This window comes from Wyeomyia smithii, chromosome 1, assembly GCF_029784165.1.
Source record: "Wyeomyia smithii strain HCP4-BCI-WySm-NY-G18 chromosome 1, ASM2978416v1, whole genome shotgun sequence".
Taxonomy (NCBI): Eukaryota; Metazoa; Arthropoda; class Insecta; order Diptera; family Culicidae; genus Wyeomyia; species Wyeomyia smithii.
In genome coordinates, this window is record NC_073694.1 from 128721269 (window position 1) to 128741952 (window position 20684).

Sequence of the window (20684 nt, forward strand, 5' to 3'; positions counted from 1 at the left end):
ACTATGTTTTTTTTTTTGCAAATTAATTTTTAAAGTTGTTGTTGTAAAGTTGTTTACCAGATAATAAAAACTCAAATGTCCTGCGTTTTAGACTAAATCATGGGCGCTGGCTTCATAGAAAAAAGTGCCTTGCCTCCCCAAAGTTGGCGCCTATGGACTAAATATAAATAAGCTATACATTAGCGTGGGACCAAAAAATTAAAGTCAGCTCAAAGGTCCTATTACAACGATGTTAATTTCTAGAATCGATCGGTGGAACTAGTTTCCATGCGATTTTTTTTGGGAAAATCCACTTTTCCAAACTTATTCTCTAGAGATGTTTAGTAGGCTCTTATAGATGACATGATATTTGCAGGAAATTTTCCTGGGAAAACTTTTCTGAAGACTGTAAGGCACTACGATGCTTGCAGAGGAAAATATTCATCGTAAACCGATTGAATATCTAACGAACCGCAATATAATTGGAACAAACATGGAGTTTTTGTAGCAATACTGCTGCAGCATGCTGCTATTGCAATCTTGCTTAAGAATGAGAAGCTATTTCGCGTAGAATCAAGAATGAGAAGCTATTTCGCGTAGAATCAAGATTGGAAGCTTCTCCGAAGATACTATGCGGAAAAAATCCACTTTCAAGTTTGATTCTACGCGAAATTGTTTCTCATGCGTGTTAGGTAAATAACTTTTACCAAAATCGTCGTAGTGCCTTACGGTCTTCAGAAGAGCTTTTACTAGGAAAATTTCTTGCAAATATATATCGAAAAAATTTTAGGAGCCAACTGAACATATCTGGAGAGTAAGTTTTGGAAAAGTGCATTTTCCCATATAAAATCAAACTTAGAAAATCGGGCGCAAAAATATAGTTCCAATTATTAACCTGAAAATTTACACAGTTTTTATAGGAATTTTCATTTCTTCGGGTAAATATATTTGTTTCGCTATTAACTATAACGAATATTTGCTCAAAACTCTGATTGCTCGTAGAAAACATAGCAAATCTAGTTTCCATTGCCGAACGATATTTCATCTGTCACTTGAAAATATAACTTCTTTGTTTTATAATATATTTTATTCCGGGAGACAATTGCTCATCGCAAAAGAGAGGAAGTGTTTCTAGTTTGTCCTTCTGGTCATGCTTGCCACAAAAAATGATCATTTTAAGTTTCTAACCGAATAACAGTCTAAAGCGATGTTGAATCACCCGATCCATTGTCGACTTGACCAACCGTGTCAGTTTATCCGGAAAACCGTAATCGTGCATAATCTGCCATAGCTGATCTCGATCGATTGTGTCGTATGCCGATTTAATATCGATGAACAAATGATGTGTGGACACGTTATACTCACGGCACTTCTGTAGGACCTGCCGTACCGCCAATATTTGGTCGGTGGTGACGCGGGCATCCATGAATCCCGTTTTGTATTGTCCCACGAATTCTCTCGCAAAAGGTGAAAGTCGACGGTACAGAATTTGAGAGAGTACCTTGTAAGCGGCGTTCAGAAACGTGATTGCACGGTAGTTGCAGCAGTCCAACTTGTTGCCTTTTTTGTGAACACTACCCTCCATCCCCTCCTCCGGTACTACCTCTTACTCCCAAACCTTGGCAAAAACCCAGTGTAGCGCTTAAGCCAGTGATTCTCCACCTTGTTTTAACAGCTCGCTGGGGGGTTGATCAGCTTCAGCGGCTTTTTCAGCCGGCCGATTTCCTCTCTACCCTCAGGGGCTGGAATTTTGTCATCATCTGCGCGTACACTGAGAACTACTACCACTCCGTCGTCGTCCTCTGCTACATCGCCATTAACCCTCTAGTGCCCAGTGCCGCCTTTAGACGGTCTTCAGTTACACCTTTAAAAAGCTCCAATCAATACTTAAAAAATGTTTATAGAGATTCATAATGATTTTTTCGAAGTCCGTCTGAAAATTAACTTGGGCACTGTTTTTTTTCTGTATGGACTTCCTCACTGCGACCAGAATCGTAGATCTATTGTGAGATATGCCCGGGTGTCTGCTGTATCCTGCACTTCTGCTAATAGCAATACCGCTATTGAGAAATGGCATGCCTATTATTATCGTTCATCAGTGCTTGTGTATAATGTGATACTCTTCCTTACACGTTCACTGTTCTACTATACCGATACTCGTTCCTCTTGCCAAATATCACAAATTATAATTCCCTGGAGAAGTTTCGTCGTGCGTACTTCTGGCCAGTTTTATTAATAAGAGGGACTTATTTTTTGTTGAGAGGAAGTCACGCAAAGTTATTGTAGATTTCAGCGTAAAGGAAGGGTAACTGGTGGGGAGCCTGAGAATAAACCCATGCTGAAGTCCTTTTTGACATCGGATGGCCTGGTTCTACTAAGATTCGAACCCACGACCATCCGCTTGACAAAGCGGACTCTGTAACCTTGCGGCTACGCAGCTCCGGGTTAAAGTGTTAATCGTAGTACTCCTTCAACCTTTCAATCACCTCACACTTGTTCGTGAGAAGGTTGCCGTCCAGGTCCCTGCACATGTCGGCTTGTGATCGCTCTGCAGGCGCCAACAGCCCTTTGGTCTTGGACATTACAATCGTGTAGCCGACATCCCACGGATTCGTACTGGCACTCGCGCATAGCCAATTGAAGTAGGCCCTCTTGCTTGTCTTTATCGCACTAGTGAGTCCGAGGCATGGTGACTTTGCACGCTCGCAACAGTATGGCAACTAATTTGTCAGCATTTGGGTGGAGCCAACTGCCCCCCTCGCGCTCTAGAAATACCACGAATCTTACCCGATAAGTGTAAGTTATTTCAATGTTTGGAAATTTTATACAATATTTGACATAAAAGGTCCAGACTTTAGTCTAATTTTCACGAATGAAATCGAAGGCATCAATGTCATTATCAATGATTTTTACGGTGCTAGTTTTCTTTGAGAATATGGTTTTGTCCTCATAAAATAAATTTATGTTTATCCTTTGTTTTTTATTTCTTGCCATGCATGTAACGTATAAGCAATCCGAAAATGTTCGAAAAATAATAAACAAATAAAGATTTGAAGAAATTTACTGAACATTTTGCTCAAATTTTATATTCGATAATATTGCGTTGTAACAGAGATTTTTTTTTGTAAATAGTTTTATTTCATCATCGATTATAAATCCTTCGCCAAAATCCATGATAAATTTAATACCAATCAAAATAACCAAAAGGACAGTTGAAGTTTGTTTTTCTCCAAGAACCTTCAAGAATCTTCCACTCTGATTTTGACGTCATTTTGATGTAATGGATTGTTTTAAAGTGTGAAATATTTTGTTTTATTACAATTAAGCTATAATTTCTAATAGTATAAGTTTAACAACAAAAAAGCATTGGTTGTTGTAACACTACTAACTATTAGTGGAGTTAAGGCCTTTTCCTCGAAACTCTTTTTTAAGAGGCTCGTGGGGCATAAACGGATGCTTAACAGATTAACTGAAATCAATGACGGACACCAGGGGCGGAATATTTGTGTTGTTGTGTTTATTTGTACTTTAAGATAGAGCAATAAAAAAAATTTTTTTTTTTGAAAAATAAAACGTATAAGAACCTTCTTAATCAAATCGTCAATTTATTCAGAATATACCAAAATTCCAGGTGAAAAAAAATCTAAAATTGTGAAACAACTTGCGTTGGGAATTGCATTTTTTTAATTTTGGGTTAATAGTTGAAAGCATTCCATATAGATCATTGTACACCTAAAAAATAACCTCACTTTTTTGACATTTTCGACGGGTTTGTTTACAAGGTATTAGAATTTTTTTTTTATTCACCGTTTATTGATTTAGTGAAAATGAATGAAACGAGTACGACACAACTCTCCGCCTATGCGAATTCGTTTTTACTAGGCAGTAAAAAGCACTATGCTAAAAATCCGATCTATCGGGAAAGTAAACCCGTATGAAGCACACCACAATTTGGACGACATCCCATCTTCGGTTACCGCAGGCCAAATCTTAGACTATTTGGTCAATCGAGTCCCCCCAAGTCTCCTCAAAAAACTGTAGAAGCAATCACCGGAATTGAAATGTAGAGAACAAACATATTAACTTCTCCACCAAAAGTTTTCCTCCAGCTGGAGGGCATTGAGCCAAAGTTTTTTTCGTTTAACCCTCAGATTGTTTAGGTGCCGTTTGTGGAAATTGGAAGGAAAGTCAAAATAACTGTAATCTTTTGGTTTATTCTTGTACACTGGGGTCGCTTTTTACGCTGGTTGTTTTTATGCTTTTTCTAAACGGGATATTTTTATAATCACGCGGATTATTTTTACTCGATTCGGAAGATTGTTTGTACGCGGTATCAAATAAGTTTAGTATGAATATATTCAATTTAATCTTTTAAATGCGGTACAACCAACCGCGTAAAAAGCGACCCCAGTGTAAACGCAATTTTTAACAACATACTTCCGCATTTTCACACGAGCCGAAAAATTTTACAAGTTTACGTAAACAAACCCGCGACCACTGTCAAATCTCTTCCTTCTTCTGTGTGACGTCACCGTGCAATGATCTATTATCGATTGAAAAAACATTTAAGACGCACAAGTAACGCCAGTGAGTTATTTTTTCAATCGTAGACCTACGTTGGGGTCTTTTTCATCACATTTTTTTTGGAGTATCGATATTTTCTAACACGATTATATTTTTTTAAATGAGTTTTCGTTACTTTGTTGCTTGACCGAAAGGGAACATTAGTATATTACGTAACTCACTCAGGGGAGAGGGTAATTCAGCGAAGCGTTACATTACGCAAGACCACCATGCAAAATTGCATTACGTGGGATTGGGGGTGTTGAAAATTGCCAAATTCTACGTTTCGTAATATACGAATGTTCCTCCCTAAGGCATTGAAAAGAACACTTTCACCTTTTTAGTTAGAGGGTAGTAGTGATATTTGAATTTGGGACTTTTCGGTCAGAATGGGTCGTTTTCGACCTGTCATATTTTAGCGCGATTTTCATGGAAATGCCATCACATAGTTTATTGTGATTTTGTAGTTTACACTCTTAGAATTATTTTGAACGCTATTTCAAACAAAGTTTTATTGGGTGAAGAAATTATTCGTTTTTTAGAAGAGTCCAGTGATGAAAATTTGTCACATGGTAATGGTACCTAAGGGATATGTTCTAAAAGTCGCATGAAAATGTAGAATTTGCGGAGTTTCACGAAGAAGTTTATTCGAATGAAAACAGTTTTTCAGTTTCTTTACGGGTAACCTGACATAATATATGAGGGTTAAAAACGACCTTCTAACATAATAAACCATTTATCTTCTTTCTCTAAACTAAAAGTCTCTAGGAACAGCATTTTTTGTAAATATTTGTTTTTGACTCGTGGATGTTTTTTTTAAATTTACATTTGTATGTATTTTCTCTGCTGGGTTCATTATATACTTTTTGTTGAAATGTTCGTTTACATGATTACTTGCTTACATTATACGCAATATTTATATAGAAGGGATTAAGAATGTCACGCTGATACACGCCGCCACCGCTGATAAAAACCAACGGCGTCACGCCGGCACGCCGATCGCCGCCGAGGTAAAATGTTTTCTATGCCGCCGCTGCCGATGATACGCACAGGCCTATACCCGTCACTTGCTGCCTTACGTTGTTGTATATATATATATATATATATATATATATATATATATATATATATATATATATATATATATATATATATATATATATATATATATATATATATATATATATATATATATATATATATATATATATATATATATATATATATATATATATATATATATATATATATATATATATATATATATATATATATATATATATATATATATAATAGTGTTGATATGTCACCATTTGTGGCAGAACACACAATATTAATTCTGAATAGATATTAGTACATAAATAAATCATTACAAACATTCCCCCTCCTATTAAAAAAAAATCATTTTTGCTGTATGTACATTTGGTCTCAACGTTGGTCAGATTTAGGTTGAGCTTTGCTAAAGCATCCAACAAGATCTGACCCCTCTGGTTCGTGGAGCGACTTCCCAACTCAACAGTCACTCAGTGCCAGGTTCGCGTCTGCCGACGGTAGGTCAAAATTGGTCACCTGGGTTCCCGCTGTGTTCTTTCGGAGGCGGATTAACTCCGTGGTAACTTCCGCCCCGCACTTCTCCTTGAGGGCTTGTGCAACGTCCGATCCCTCCGTGATTTGTCCAAGTTTTTAAGCTGGAGGGTCACCTCTGCGGTGAGTGCCCGAGCTTGCATATCTTTTCCTTCTTTCCTCTCTGCTTCCGTTTGGGAGCTCATAGATCATTTCGCCGGTGCGAGAACGACGGATAGTCCGCACATCCGCTCCCAGGTTCTTGAGATTGGTTTCGCCTCTTATTTTTTTCAAGACTTCGGAGTACTTTGACCCATCCGTATTAAGTATGAGGGCGTTCCTCCACTACGGCCGGTTTATCGGCGAACCTTGAACCGATTGATGTTCCATCCCGCGGGGGTAGTACAATCAGCCGTTTCTTTATGTTCCTGGGGACCGGTGACTGCCTCATTCGCTTAGCGGCCTGCCCCGTAGAGCAGCCCACTGCGAACGAATGGCCTCTGTATGCGCCTCTTTGGATACAGTCGCTCTTCTGGTCTGGTGACCTATTTCTCGGCTGCCTTCATTCAAGCTACGAGTTTGCTCTTCCCTGGCCTCATCGATGGTATTCCGAAGCAGGATCAGGCTCTGCTTCAGGTCTCGGACGTCCGTTTTCCAAGAACTCGGTTATGGCGTCGAGTTGATCGGACAGTGCAGCCACTCTTGGCTGCGTGCTCATGCACTTTACGACGGCAAGAAACCGTCTACCGATATGTCTGGTGTACTGGGAACAGCGGTATTCGCCGTTTTTTGCATCACATTCCGCCTCATGGGTAACTATAGCGCCCCGACCGGCGTAAGTCAGAAACAATCATCTGATCCTACTCCTGCCTATTTTCTACCGGGCAATTGATTCGAAACGTACTTGAAGGCATGCCAGGTTTTACGAATGGAGACCCCTGCCCTGGGTATCACCTCGCCGTTTCAAGCCGTTGTTAAACGACTTTACTGAGGAAGCGCGATGCAAGGACGTGTACCTTTACGAAATTCAACTCATATCCGTTTCCTACGCTACCAGTTTCTCTAATTGGAGACGAAGCATCACTATGCAACAGCGAATAACTTTTTCGTGTTTGTTGATATATGCTCACTAATTAGGCAATTGAATACCGCAAATTCAGGTGTTTTAGGCCGGAAATTGTTTCTCAAATTAATGAATATTGGTAGCAAGGTATGTAGCATTGCCATATTTATAATTTAAATGCATCCAGATGATATATTATGAGATGCGATAATTTTTATGCCCTGGTTGTTTATAAACAAACCTACTTGCTGGCAATTTTTTTTTCCAATATGGCCGATTCTGCTTTTGACATATCGTTACACCATGTCTTTATACATCATGCTACAAATGGTCGGTGTTAAGTCAGACTGGACCAAGTGACATTTTGATCATTTCGAGAAAAACGAGTATGAAGTTTGTTGCTCTGGGAATTTTGAAGTTTTCAATATTTTAGCGCAGTTTTGATGTTATAAGTTGGAGTAACTCTCTAACTGTATCATGCAGTATGACAATTGAAAAAAAGGAGTGCCGTGAGCTCAAAAAGGACAGGTTTGTAACTGATTAAATGTACTTGGTCCACTCTGATTGAATCAAAGAAGAATCATTAATGACTTGGTTCATTATGACTGAACAATTGAACAAATAATTTTAGTCCATTGATCGCCGAACAGTCAAAAACTTTTTAATATACATGGTTAGCTTCTGCGACATCAACAATTATTGAAAATAGTTTGAATAAATTTTAAACTGTGTTTGTTTCAACAAATCAATGGCTTGCATAAAATAGTAACAAACATACACTAACCACTTATTTCAACCTCCTGAGGATATAATTCATTGGTAAAATTATCAAGTTTCAAGTCAGTATTACTACTGTAACTTGAACTTCTTTCCGAAATTGTGGAATGTTTTGTCACCCACACAAATGACTAACGTTTCTCATTGACGTGTTCAATCAGAATGGACCATGTACATTCTCCTTATTTACTGGTAAAGTATACTTTTTTGACTAACGGGTAAAGAAGCATTCCGATAAGTTGCCTGATAGAGTTGAAATTCATTTATGTTGACTTCAAACGATGCTGTAAATTCCGACAATTTCAAATTTTTTCTGCTTAACACATGGTTCACTTTGTCTGCACACTATAAGGCATGATATCAAGTCATGTTAGTGACAGCAATAAACGGTCCAAAAACACATTCAAAACCACGGCAGTGCGTGAAACTTTACAGATTCCGATGGGGGGTGAGTGAAAGAGTTCTCTGATACAAAGAAATCCGAAAAAACGCTTGAAAATTCTTCCGTTCGTTCGCTTTTATCAATAGCTGACCGAAGGCAGTTTCCTTAAAAATAAACACTTGGTCCATTCTGACTGAACACTGTAATTGCGTTTCATTGGTCATGCAGACAAAAATCATGTTGTTATTTCTGCTGTTTTAGAGATAAATAAAATCTGATTGTTGTGTGATGTAGCTTAAGAAAATCTTCATCCAATACTATCATTAACTCGTTTTTTTCCAATTTTGCGACTTGGTCCGGTCTGACTTAACACCGACCAAATCATCAAGAAATGTCAAAAAAGCCATTTCGTGCTCTGGTTACTGTTTTTTAAACAATATAGTTTTTGTCCGTTGCATATTTTATTTATTGAAATAAACATTTTCAGGACAAAAAGAACTTGCTATTGATCTATACCGTAAGGGCATCCTCGAACTGGAGCGCGGAATTGCAGTGGAATGTTGGGGCGGTCGTGGAGAAGTCTGGGAACGTGCACAACGGTTGCATGATAAAATGCAAACTAATCTATCAATGGCTCGCGATAGATTGCATTTTCTAGGTATGTATCTACTAATGTTATTGATTTCAATTTTTAGCATGAACTTAAATACATATTACAAATGGTAGAATAATTCCCTGCTAAATAAATATTCAATTACCTGCTAAGTTACCTTAAAATTCCTCTCTGAGAAAACAGTTTGAATTGAACCATTTCCATGCGGTCTGGAATACATTTTTTTATTCACCCCAAGACTATGTTTTTCTGAGACTTCTCTTCCTGCTCATTCTTAGCCACCACCAAGCTGGTTTGTGCTGTTCTGGTAATTTGACACATGCTTGGCAGCAAATTGTTAAAGGCCTACTTAAATGACGCAGGGTGGATATTATCGTTTTGTGACAAGCTGTAACTAGGGTAGGGGAAAGGTTTGGGGAACAATGACGCAGATTTTTTTTAGAATTACAATTTTTTTTGTGCGAAAAATTAAACGAAACTTAGCAGCATGAGCTGTCAAAACATCTGCAACCTTTTCTAGCCCATTAGCAACCGCTTGCACTTCCAAACACACAATCCGTTTTTGAAAACAAAAATCCCTGCTTTTTCGAAATAAAATTGTTTTTTTTTTCATATGTTACAGCTTGCATCGTTCTACCTTTTTATTTGAAGGGGTGGGGATGGGGTCGTATAATATGACATATTCTTCCACTGGTTGGGGGGGGTGGGGGGATGAGACTTTTGGTTGCAAACTTATGATCAGGTGATTATCAAATGTATTAACTAACCACGGTTTTATCATTTTTCTCCACGTGATGTTTATTCATGTTTTTATTAATTTCATCTTTTTAAGGTTCCGTTAATTGAGTATCAGTATGGTCTTGCAATGTAGCTTTCAAAATTTAGCGCATTAACTTAAGTGTCATGCGATTTCTGGTTTCAGAATTGTTGCAATTATATATCGAAAATGTGCGTTCTATACTAGGAATCAATTAATAAAAAATATTCTCAATGATCTTAGTAACGGAAACATGAATTACCATCCCGCCTAAAGGTGTTCAACTCAGACCATGTTAAGTAACCTATATCAATGAATCTTCCGGTCAAAAAGTTTGTTTTTGCGTGCGAAATTCGTTATCCAGCCCTTGCAACAGCAACACAAATTTTTGCATCAAATCATTTAAATTTTCCAATATTACGATCGTTTTAGGATCAATTACAGGGTCATTCTGGGCCGAACACGCATCAGTATAGGACGTGTTTGGTGATCGCTCCGATAGAATATAAAACAAAAGACGCGCGAGCAAGTGTTGGCATTGTTTGCCTGGTCGAGTGAAGGTTCAAGGTCGCCCGCCTTTGTGCAACTGTTTCGCATCGTGGCTGTTTGCTGGTGCGTAAGCCGATTTGGCTGCTAAGTGATTTGTGCTACAGCAGTGGACGAGAATCTCAACACAAAGGAGGAAAAAGAAGAAGCCAACAGTTGACAGCGAGTTGTGTCGCTGTGCTTAGTGATCACACACCCGGCTTGCTGCTGGTGGCTGTTTGGAGCTGCTGTATTGGTGCTGCTGGCTGTAACGGCTGCAGCTTCGACCGTTCGAACAACCAACCCTGCTGAAAGGAGAAGTAAAGAGGTACGTGTTCTGTCGGCGCTAGTGCGCTAGATTTAGCGCGATGGATGTAGATCCCTCGCCTCCCGTGCCACCATCCCCGAACCCCTCCGACCCTGTCCCTCCTGCCAACCCTTCCTCTGTTAATTCTCCAGTCCCCCCTCGCCCCAGGCTTTAGCCGGACGGATCTCAGGGCAGCTTTACTGTTTTCTTTCGGCCAAAAGCAGGACCGAAATCGGAACCGTTAAACATCCTGCAGATTTCGAAAGACTTGACGGAGGGGTACAAGGCCGTGACCGAAATCTCCAAGGTCAGACCCAACAAGCTCCGTGTCGTGGTCAGCGACCTGGAACAGGCCAACGCTATTGCTCGCTCCGAGCTTTTCACACGCGAGTATCGCGTTTATATACCCGCACGAGACGTGGAGATCGACGGTGTCATAACCGATTCGAGTCTGTCGGTCGAGTGTATCTTGGCAAGCGGTTTTGGCTGCTTCAAAAATGCTTTGTGTCACGACGTAAAAGTAAAGATCATAGATTGCAAGCAATTGCGGTCTGTGTCTCTTGTCAACGGCACAAAAGTGTACACTCCGTCAGACTCGTTTCGTGTTACGTTTGCCGGATCTGCTCTCCCTAGCCACGTCTCGATCGATCGGGCTCGTCTGCCTGTGCGATTGTATGTACTCCGTGTTATGAATTGCACCAATTGCAAGCAGCTAGGCCACACAGCCGCCTACTGCTGCAATAAGGCACGATGTAGCAAGTGTGGAGAAACTCATGCGGACGATTCTTGCAGTGTAAATGCTGAAAAATGTATTCACTGCGGGGAAAATCAGCATGAGCTCTCCACATGCCCGGTGTACATGCAGCGCAGAGATAAAATCAAGCGGTCACTTAAGGAGCGTTCAAAGCGATCTTACGCTGAGATGCTGAAGAAGACCGTGACCACTTCTACCATAACAAAGAACCCCTTTGATCTGTTGTCCTCTGATGAAACCGATTCTGACGATTCACCAGCGGGAACAACTTATGCCAATCCTGGGGCGTCTAGAAAGAGGAAAAATATTTCCTCTCCTAAACTTCCCCGAAAAGGTCCTAAGATTTCCCAAAGTGAAATGAAAGTTACAAACAAACCAAACAGTGCTGCGGAAAAACCGAAGCAAACTCCTCCTGGGCTTGCAAATTTAAAGTCCCAGCACTGCCAGGAACATCTAAAACCCCAGTTGTTCCTTTTGCACTCCCAGTTGATGAAACAAACTCTGGATTAGTGAAATTTTCTGACATTGTGGACTGGATTTTTGAAACTTTCAATGTACCCGATCCAATTAAAATTTTTCTTACAGCATTCCTCCCAACAGTTAGATCATTTTTGAAGCAGTTGACTGCCCAATGGCCCCTCCTTGCAGCGATTGTATCCTTCGATGCCTAATTCATCTGCGTATACGAAGGATTCTATCTCTGTCTTACAGTGGAATTGTAGAAGTATTTTACCAAAAATGGATTCATTTAAAGTTTTAATAAATAGAAACAAATGCGATGCATTTTCACTTTGTGAAACTTGGCTTACTTCAAATATTGATCTCAACTTCCATGATTTTAATATTATTCGCCTTGATCGAGACACCCCATATGGAGGAGTACTTTTAGGGATTAAAAAGTGCTATTCTTTCTATCGTATTAACCTCCCCTCGATTCCAGGCATCGAAGTTGTCGCATGTCAAATGAAAATACAAGGTAAAGAGCTTTGTATTGCCTCAATATATATTCCTCCCAGAGCACAGGTTGGGCAACGGTTGCTCTTTGATTTAATAGAACTTCTTCCCTCGCCACGTTTGATTTTGGGAGACTTCAACTCTCATGGTGTGGCTTGGGGTTCCCCCTACAATGATAACCGCTCCTCTTTAATCTATAACCTTTGCGATGACTTCGACATGACTATTTTGAACAACGGTGAAATGACACGTATCCCGAAACCTCCAGCGCGCCCAAGCGCTTTGGATCTATCTTTATATTCATGACTATTTTGAACAACGGTGAAATGTCACGTATCCCGAAACCTCCAGCGCGCCCAAGCGCTTTGGATCTATCCTTATGTTCGACGTCTACGTTCGACGTTCGACGGCTACGGTTGGATTGTACATGGAAGGTAATCCTCGATCCTCACGGTAGCGACCATCTGCCTATTCTTATTTCAATTACTAACGGTTCAACTCGCATGCGACCAATTGACATTCCGTATGACCTCACACGGAATGTCGATTGGAAGTTATACGAGGAAATGATTTCAAAAGAGGTCGAGTACCAATATGCCAGTCCGTAATATCTTGGCCCAGCAGCGGAACATGTGCTTACCTATGGCAATGAAAACCATCATACAGTAAACTAGTGCTTTTAATGCAAAATATTATAGCTTTAAGTTACATTTAGTTTCAGCTCGTAGTCGGCAACGAGGATAAAAAATTTGCTTTTAGTTATTAAGATACTTTAGAAAGTAAGCTACCAGATATAATTGGCGCCGTTAAACATTAAATTGTATTTGTGCCGTGTCAAATAAATTATAGATGAACAAAAAAAAAGCGGTCGAGTCGATTCAACATCACCCACCACTTGAAGAATACAGCCTCCTCGCGGGCTTAATCCTGGACGCCGCGTTGCAAGCCCAAACGAAGAAATATCCCGGCGTAACGATCAAAGAGCGGCCTCCAACTCCGTGGTGGGACCAAGAGTGCTCCGATGTCTACACGCAAAGATCCGACGCGTTTTTGGCCTTCCAGAAGGGAGGTATACCCGACGACTATATACGGTATTCGGAGCTTAATACCAAGCTTAAAAGCCTGGCTAAAGCAAAGAAACGCGGATATTGGCGTCGGTTCGTGAACGAGACGTCGAGGGAGACATCGATGAGCACTCTTTGGAACACAGCCCGAAGAATGCGGAATCGCGTAACGGTCAACGAAAGCGAGGAGTCTTCAAGTCGGTGGATATTTGATTTTGCCAGGAAAGTATGTCCGGACTCTGTTCCTGAGCAAAACATTGTTCGCGATGCGTCTCCGGGCCACGACGCGATAGAATCACCTTTTACGATGGCAGAATTTTCAGTTGCCCTCCTGTCCTGTAACAATAACGCGCCTGGGTTAGATAGACTCAAATTCAACTTGTTGAAGAATCTACCCGGCAATGCCAAGAGGCGCTTGTTGAACTTGTTCAATAAGTTCCTGGAGCAAAACATTGTACCGCAGGATTGGAGGCAAGTGAAGGTGATCGCCATCCAAAAACCAGGGAAACCAGCTTCTGATCACAACTCTTATAGGCCGATTGCAATGCTATCCTGTATCCGGAAATTGATGGAAAAAATGATACTCCGTCGTTTAGACCACTGGGTCGAATCAAATGGTCTACTATCAGATACTCAATTTGGCTTCCGCCGTGCCAAAGGAACGAATGATTGTCTTGCGTTGCTTTCAACAGATATTCAGCTGGCGTATGCTCGCAAAGAACAAATGGCGTCTGCGTTCTTGGACATTAAGGGGGCTTTTGATTCCGTTTCTATTGACATTCTTTCGGGTAAACTTCACCGACAAGGATTTTCTCCAATTTTGAACAATTTTTTGCACAATTTGCTGTCTGAAAAGCACATGCATTTTACGCACGGCGATTTGGCAACTTTTCGCATTAGCTACATGGGTCTTCCCCAGGGCTCATGTTTAAGCCCCCTTCTTTACAACTTTTATGTAAATGACATCGACGAATGTCTGGCAAATTCATGCACGATAAGACAACTTGCAGACGACAGTGTAATCTCTGTTACAGGAGCCAAAGCTGCCGATTTGCAAGGACCATTGCAAGATACCTTGGACAATTTGTCTGCTTGGGCTTTACAGCTAGGTATCGAATTCTCTCCGGAGAAGACTGAGATAGTAGTTTTTTCTAGGAAGCATGAACCTGCTCAGCTTCAAACACAATTAATGGGTAAAACGATTTCTCAGGTTTTGGTACACAAATATCTTGGTGTCTGGTTCGACTCTAAAGGCACCTGGGGTTGTCACGTTAGGTAGCTGATAAAAAAATGTCAACAAAGAGTGAATTTTCTTCCTACAATAACCGGACAATGGTGGGGAGCCCACCCAGGAGACCTTATAAGGCTTTACCAAACAACGATATTTTCTGTCATTGAGTACGGGTGTTTCTGCTTCCGCTCCGCAGCAAACACACATTTGATCAAACTGGAGCGAATACAATATCGTTGTTTGCGTATCGCCTTGGGTTGCATGCAGTCGACCCATACGATGAGTTTGGAGGTCTTAGCTGGAGTAATACCATTGAAAAACCGCTTCTGGAGCATGTCTTCTCGCATTCTTATCAAATGTGAGGTCTTGAACCGTCCTGTGATTGAAAATTTTGAAAGGTTAATCGAACTTAATTCTCAAACCCGTTTTATGACATTGTATTTCAATCACATGTCCCAAAATATTAACCCTTCTTTGAATATTCCAAATCGTGTCGACTTATCAAATACTTGTGATTCTACTGTGTTTTTCGATACATCCATGATAGAAGAAACTCGTGAAATCCCGGATCATTTACGCGTGCAGCAGATCCCCAAAATTTTTTTCAATAAATATCGAAACATCAACTGCAACAATATGTTCTACACTGACGGATCACTTCTCTATGGGTCCACTGGCTTCGGTATTTTCAATAACAATTCAACCGTCTCCCATAAGCTCGATAATCCTGCTTCTGTTTACGTCGCAGAATTAGCTGCAATTCAGTACACCCTAGGCATTATCGAAAAAATGCCCACGGACCATTATTTCATCTTTACGGACAGTCTCAGTTCCATTGAGGCTCTCCGATCGATGAAAGATGTTAAGCACTCTCCATATTTCCTGGGGAAAATACGGGAACATCTGAGTGCTTTATCCGAAAAATCGTATCAGATTACCTTAGCGTGGGTCCCTTCGCACTGCTCGATACCGGGCAATGAGAAAGCGGACTCTTTGGCTAAGGTGGGCGCAACAAACGGTGGAATTTATGAAAGACCAATTGCCTTTAATGAATTTTTCTCATTTGTACGTCAGAATACGATCATCAGTTGGCAAAATGCTTGGACCAGAGGGGAACTGGGAAGGTGGTTACATTCCATAATCCTCAAGGTGTCGACGAACCCGTGGTTCAAGGGGTTGGATGTAGGTCGGGATTTCATTTGCGTGATGTCCCGGCTTATGTCCAATCACTATAGATTTGACGCGCATCTCCGTCGTGTTGGGCTTGGGGAAAGTGGTATCTGTGCCTGTGGTGAAGGTTATCACGACATAGAGCACGTTGTTTGGTCATGCCCTGTACACCGTGACGCCAGGTCTAAATTAATAGCTTCCCTGCAGGCCGAAAGTAGGCAGCCGGCTGTTCCTGTTCGTGATGTCTTAGCGAGCCGTGACCTATCCTACATGTCCCTTTTATACGTTTTCCTGAAATCCATCCACGCCCCAGTTTAATCCTATTCCCTTCCGCCTACATCCAACCAAACGACAAGAACACGTTGAGACCCCGGATCCGGAAACAGCAACTAGACCCGCACGATACTCTCAGGTCCCGAGGGAGACAACCCAATATGCCAGTCCGTAATATCTCGGCCCAGCAGCGGAACATGTGCTTACCTATGGCAATGAAAACCATCATACAGTAAACCAGTGCTTTTAATGCAAAATATTATAGCTTTAAGTTACATTTAGTTTCAGCTCGTAGTCGGCAGCGAGGATAAAAAATTTGCTTTTAGTTATTAAGATACTTTAGAAAGTAAGCTACCAGATATAATTGGCGCCGTTAAACATTAAATTGTATTTGTGCCGTGTCAAATAAATTATATATGAACAAAAAAAAATTACAGGGTCGGCAGAAAAAAAATGCGAAAATTTATGTTTCTTCCAAGTATTTTTTGAAGTATTTAATAATATCAATATAGCCTCCCCAACTGGTCTCGAGGTACGATGGTGGCCTAACAATCCAGTTGTCGTAGGCTCGAGTCTCGGCTCAGGAGAGACTGTTAGTGTCAGTAGGATCGTAGCGCTAGCCCCGCAATTGTCCTGTACACTCAACAGTTGGTTGCGAAGTCTGTGTATAGTAAACAGAAGGTCAAGTTCCGAATCGGAATGTAGCACCAAGGCTTTGATTTTAATAATATCAACATTTTCGAATTTAGCTATCTGTATAAGGTCCTATCCAACAAATTTACATGGTTTTTAGTAATAACATCCTCGAAACGACACCAAAAGCCAGAACTAGCAGTGTTAGGTCCGATTAGACGTATGACATGACGCTTCATCGTGTTGTAGTACAAGTTGTAGCACAACGTATTGATCCTCAGGGAAGTTGGCCTTCACCCAGGGAAGCACTCGGTCTTTCAAACTACCGATACACACTTCGATTTTAATTTTTACACCAACGCAAAGCAAAGCCTTGGTGCTACATTCCGATTCGGAACATGATCTTCTGTTTATTATACACAGACTTCGCAGCCAACTGTTTAGCGTACAGGACAATTGCGGGGCTAGCGCTACGATCCTACTGACACTAACAGTCTCTCCCGAGCCGAGACTCGAACCTACGACGACTAGCTTGTTGAGCCAGCATCGTACCTCGAGATCAACTGGAAGGATTAATTTTTACACCGTTGGATGCTACTAAGCCAAACATCATTACACCAGTCGGACGTTTGGTTTGAAACTTAAACTTCACTTTCTCAGGGACATCCCCAACTTTCTTCGGTGAAATCACCGCTCTGTGCGGCTGTTGGGCACAGCATCGATGCTGAAGAACTTTTCGTCGGACAACAGGATTATCATTTTTTACTTTTTCGCACTACGCACTATAATGGCGAGTGCTCGAATGCCTGTTCATAATTTGCAAACCTCTCTGCTTACGTCAGTTTCGTGATTTCTGCAGTGAGTTCTAGCAACACTAATGTTGCCAGATTTATTATTTTCATTGTGAAATAAATACATGAAGAGTTAAACTGACATAAGCAGAGTTGTCAATAGGGTAGGTAACATATTACGATTTTTTTTATAGCATCCGCCATTATGGTGCGTAAAACGCTAGATAGAAAGTATCGGGTTGCAAGCAATCTTTGTACGGACCGATTTGATCACGATTACGCATCACTTACGCACAAACTGAGGACGTCTATTTCCGGCCTTCGATGCTTGAGGCCATCCTGTAGAAACTTTGATACGATGAACTTTAGCCAAATAACATCCAACGGCCTCGGCAATCTCTTTCACCGTCTTTTTGGCGAACAATAAACTCGTAATCACTTTATTGGCGTGCATTTTCACATATTTGCCATAAACCGATTTTGATGTTCTGTTGCAGCAAATGTGAACAAATACACAACAAAACAGCCATAAGTAACACAAACTTACCCAATACAAACGGACATTTTTGCATTTTGCTTTGTCGCATACTGTAAAGCTGCCGTTTTTATAACAGGATCGGTGAAATCGAACACGAAAGTTTGATTTTTTTTCGCTTATTTTCCGTCGGTCTAGTTCCGCCACTGTTTTGGACAATCACCGACGCCCAGGGAGGCGACCCTAACTCACGACCCGTTTATTAACGGACCGGCGCCAACGGCTTTACTTCCTCATGCGATGGAAGGCGTGATCCCAGAGATTTTTCGCCTCAGAAAATCTCCCGGTGTTGGCTAGGATTGAATCTAGACCAGTTTGGGTTGGTTGTGAGTGGATCACGCCACCTCACAACCATCGACACCTATGTCGGCGGTGAGATTCGAACCCAGGCGTCGAGCGTGGTTTGCGGAGACGTTACCAACCACACTAGTCCCCCGCTATGAAAGTTTGAAAATTGGTTAATCGAATTTAACATTTGAAATTGATTTCAGTTCGACGGACTAACAAAAAAAAATCTGTAAAAGCTGTATTTTTGGCAATGGTTTGTAATTCTGTATTACTTTTTTAGTTAAAAAATCTGTGAAATACGAAAAAATATGTATATATGTAGAATCCATGGTTACGAGCTCTGTACAACTTGAGGCACTCGTACTACAATGCTTTAAATAAAGCCTATGGTAGAATGCATACGTTTTTAAAGATACGTCTTTTTAGAGAAATTCTTCCACCTGTAACAAATACTTAGTTTGCTAAGCCAAATGCGAATGAAAAGGTTCATTCAAATCAAAAATGGTCTATCAAATTTTTGCGTGTTTTCAGATCATAAGATCAAAATGAACTTTACACCAAAAGTCTATCCATGAAGTTTATTGAGTTTCCAAATAGTTTATTTGACACGGCACGATACAATTTATGTTTAACTGAGCCAAGTACATTTTTTTTTAAATTCTAAATTAGCAGGGAAAAGAGGGAGGCCTTTTCATTATTCTCGCGGCCGACTAGGAGCTAGTGGGGATTTAAGGTGAGGGAAGGGGTGTTACAATTTTGTTTTTAACTGTTTTATATTACAGAATGTATTCATTTGTACGTGGCTAACCAGTGATGTTCTATTTGAGCAGTTTTGGTCTGAGGTGTCTGCGTAAACATAGAGATGCCGAGTCTTCGTTTTAGTGTCTCCAGCCGGGTGTATCATTCTCTTTCAGTTTGTGACAGAAATTGTATTCTAGCAAATAGATAAAAGAAATCAAATTTTAATGCCAGCATTTTTTATAAACCCGTATAGCTGTGTCATGTACTGGAGATCACCGCTTCCCAGAATGTCTCTAACGGGTACGTTCGGTTGTTTTCCTCGGGCCCGAAGGGAATCTATAAGCTCAGACCTAACACCACAGTATTCGGTACACGACCAAACAACATGCTCGATGTCATGGTAGCCATCGCCACAAACGCAGTGATTACTGTCTACAAGCCCTATACGAAAGAGATGCGTGTTTAACGTATAGTGATTGGACATAAGTCTGGACATCACGCGAATGAAGTCCCGACCTACATCCAACCCCTTGAACCATGCTTTCGTCGATACCTTAGGAAAAATGGAATGTAGCCACCGTCCCAGTTCATCTGAGTTCCATGATGATTGCCAACTGTTGAGTGTTCTCTGACGCAAAATGCTATAAAATTCATCATAAGCAATTGGTCTTTCATAAATATCGCCATCAATAGCACCCACCTTAGCTAAAGAGTCAGCCTTTTCGTTACCCGGAATCGAGCAATGAGAAGGGACCCACGCTAAGGTAACCCGGTAATTTTTATCTGTTAAAGCACTTAAAAACCGCCGTATTTTCCCCAGGAAATACGGGGTGTGCTTCACAGGCTTCATCGATCGCCTCAATGGCACTGAGACTATCTGTGAAGATGAAGTAGTGGTCTATGGGTAGGGTTTCGATGATTCCAAGAGAGTACTGAATAGCAGCAAGTTCTGCGACGTACACGGAAGCAGGAGCATCGAGTTTGTAGGAGGCGGTAAAATTTTCGTGGAAAACACCGAAGCCAGTGGACTCATCTAGATTAGATCCGTCAGTGTAAAACCTTTTATCATAACTAACATGTTTAAACTTATTGGAAAAAATCTTAGGGATCTCTTGGGGTCGCAATTGATCCGGGATACCAGAAATGTCTTGTTTCATGGTGGTGTCGAAGAATATAGCATTATTAGAAGTATCTGAAGGTGCGACATTGGAGGAATCGTATGGAGAAGGAATAATATCTTGAGCCATATAGTCAAAATATAAAGTCATAAATCTGGATTGAGATTGAAGGTCGACCAACCTCTCGAAATTTCCAATTACTAATGGGTTCATAACTGTGCATCGAATTAGCAACCGGTAAGAGAGATTCCAAAAACGATGTTTCAACGGAAGAATACCCGCTAACACTTCAAGACTCATCGTATGGGTCGACTGCATGCAACCCAAGGCAATACGCAAACAACGATATTGTATTCTCTCTAATTTTATAATGTGTGTGTTCGCGGCGGAGCGAAAGCAGAAACAGCCGTACTCAAGAACTGACAGTATCGTTGTTTGGTATAACCTTAGAAGGTCTCCTGGGTGAGCACCCCACCAAGTTCCGGTAATCGTACGAAGAAAATTAATCCTCTGTTGGCATTTTTGTGTCAGATACCTAATATGACAAGCCCAGGTGCATTTAGAGTCGAACCAGACCCCGAGATATTTAGCGACTAAAACCTG

At 40.9% G+C, this 20684-nt stretch overlaps 1 protein-coding gene across 3 annotated transcripts in view; it reads left to right on the forward strand.

Annotated features, from left to right (window-relative positions):
• The window catches only part of LOC129718490 (spastin), a 249214-nt gene that overhangs the window by 189214 nt on the left and 39316 nt on the right, over window positions 1–20684 (forward strand). For 2 of the 3 annotated variants that reach the window (XM_055669310.1, XM_055669313.1), the window contains one exon: window positions 8815–8985. In XM_055669310.1, coding sequence (XP_055525285.1) covers window positions 8815–8985 — 171 coding nt within the window. Of the gene's footprint in view, window positions 1–8814; window positions 8986–10129; window positions 10551–20684 lie in introns of those variants that run through there. The other variant, XM_055669314.1, reaches the window with a different exon arrangement.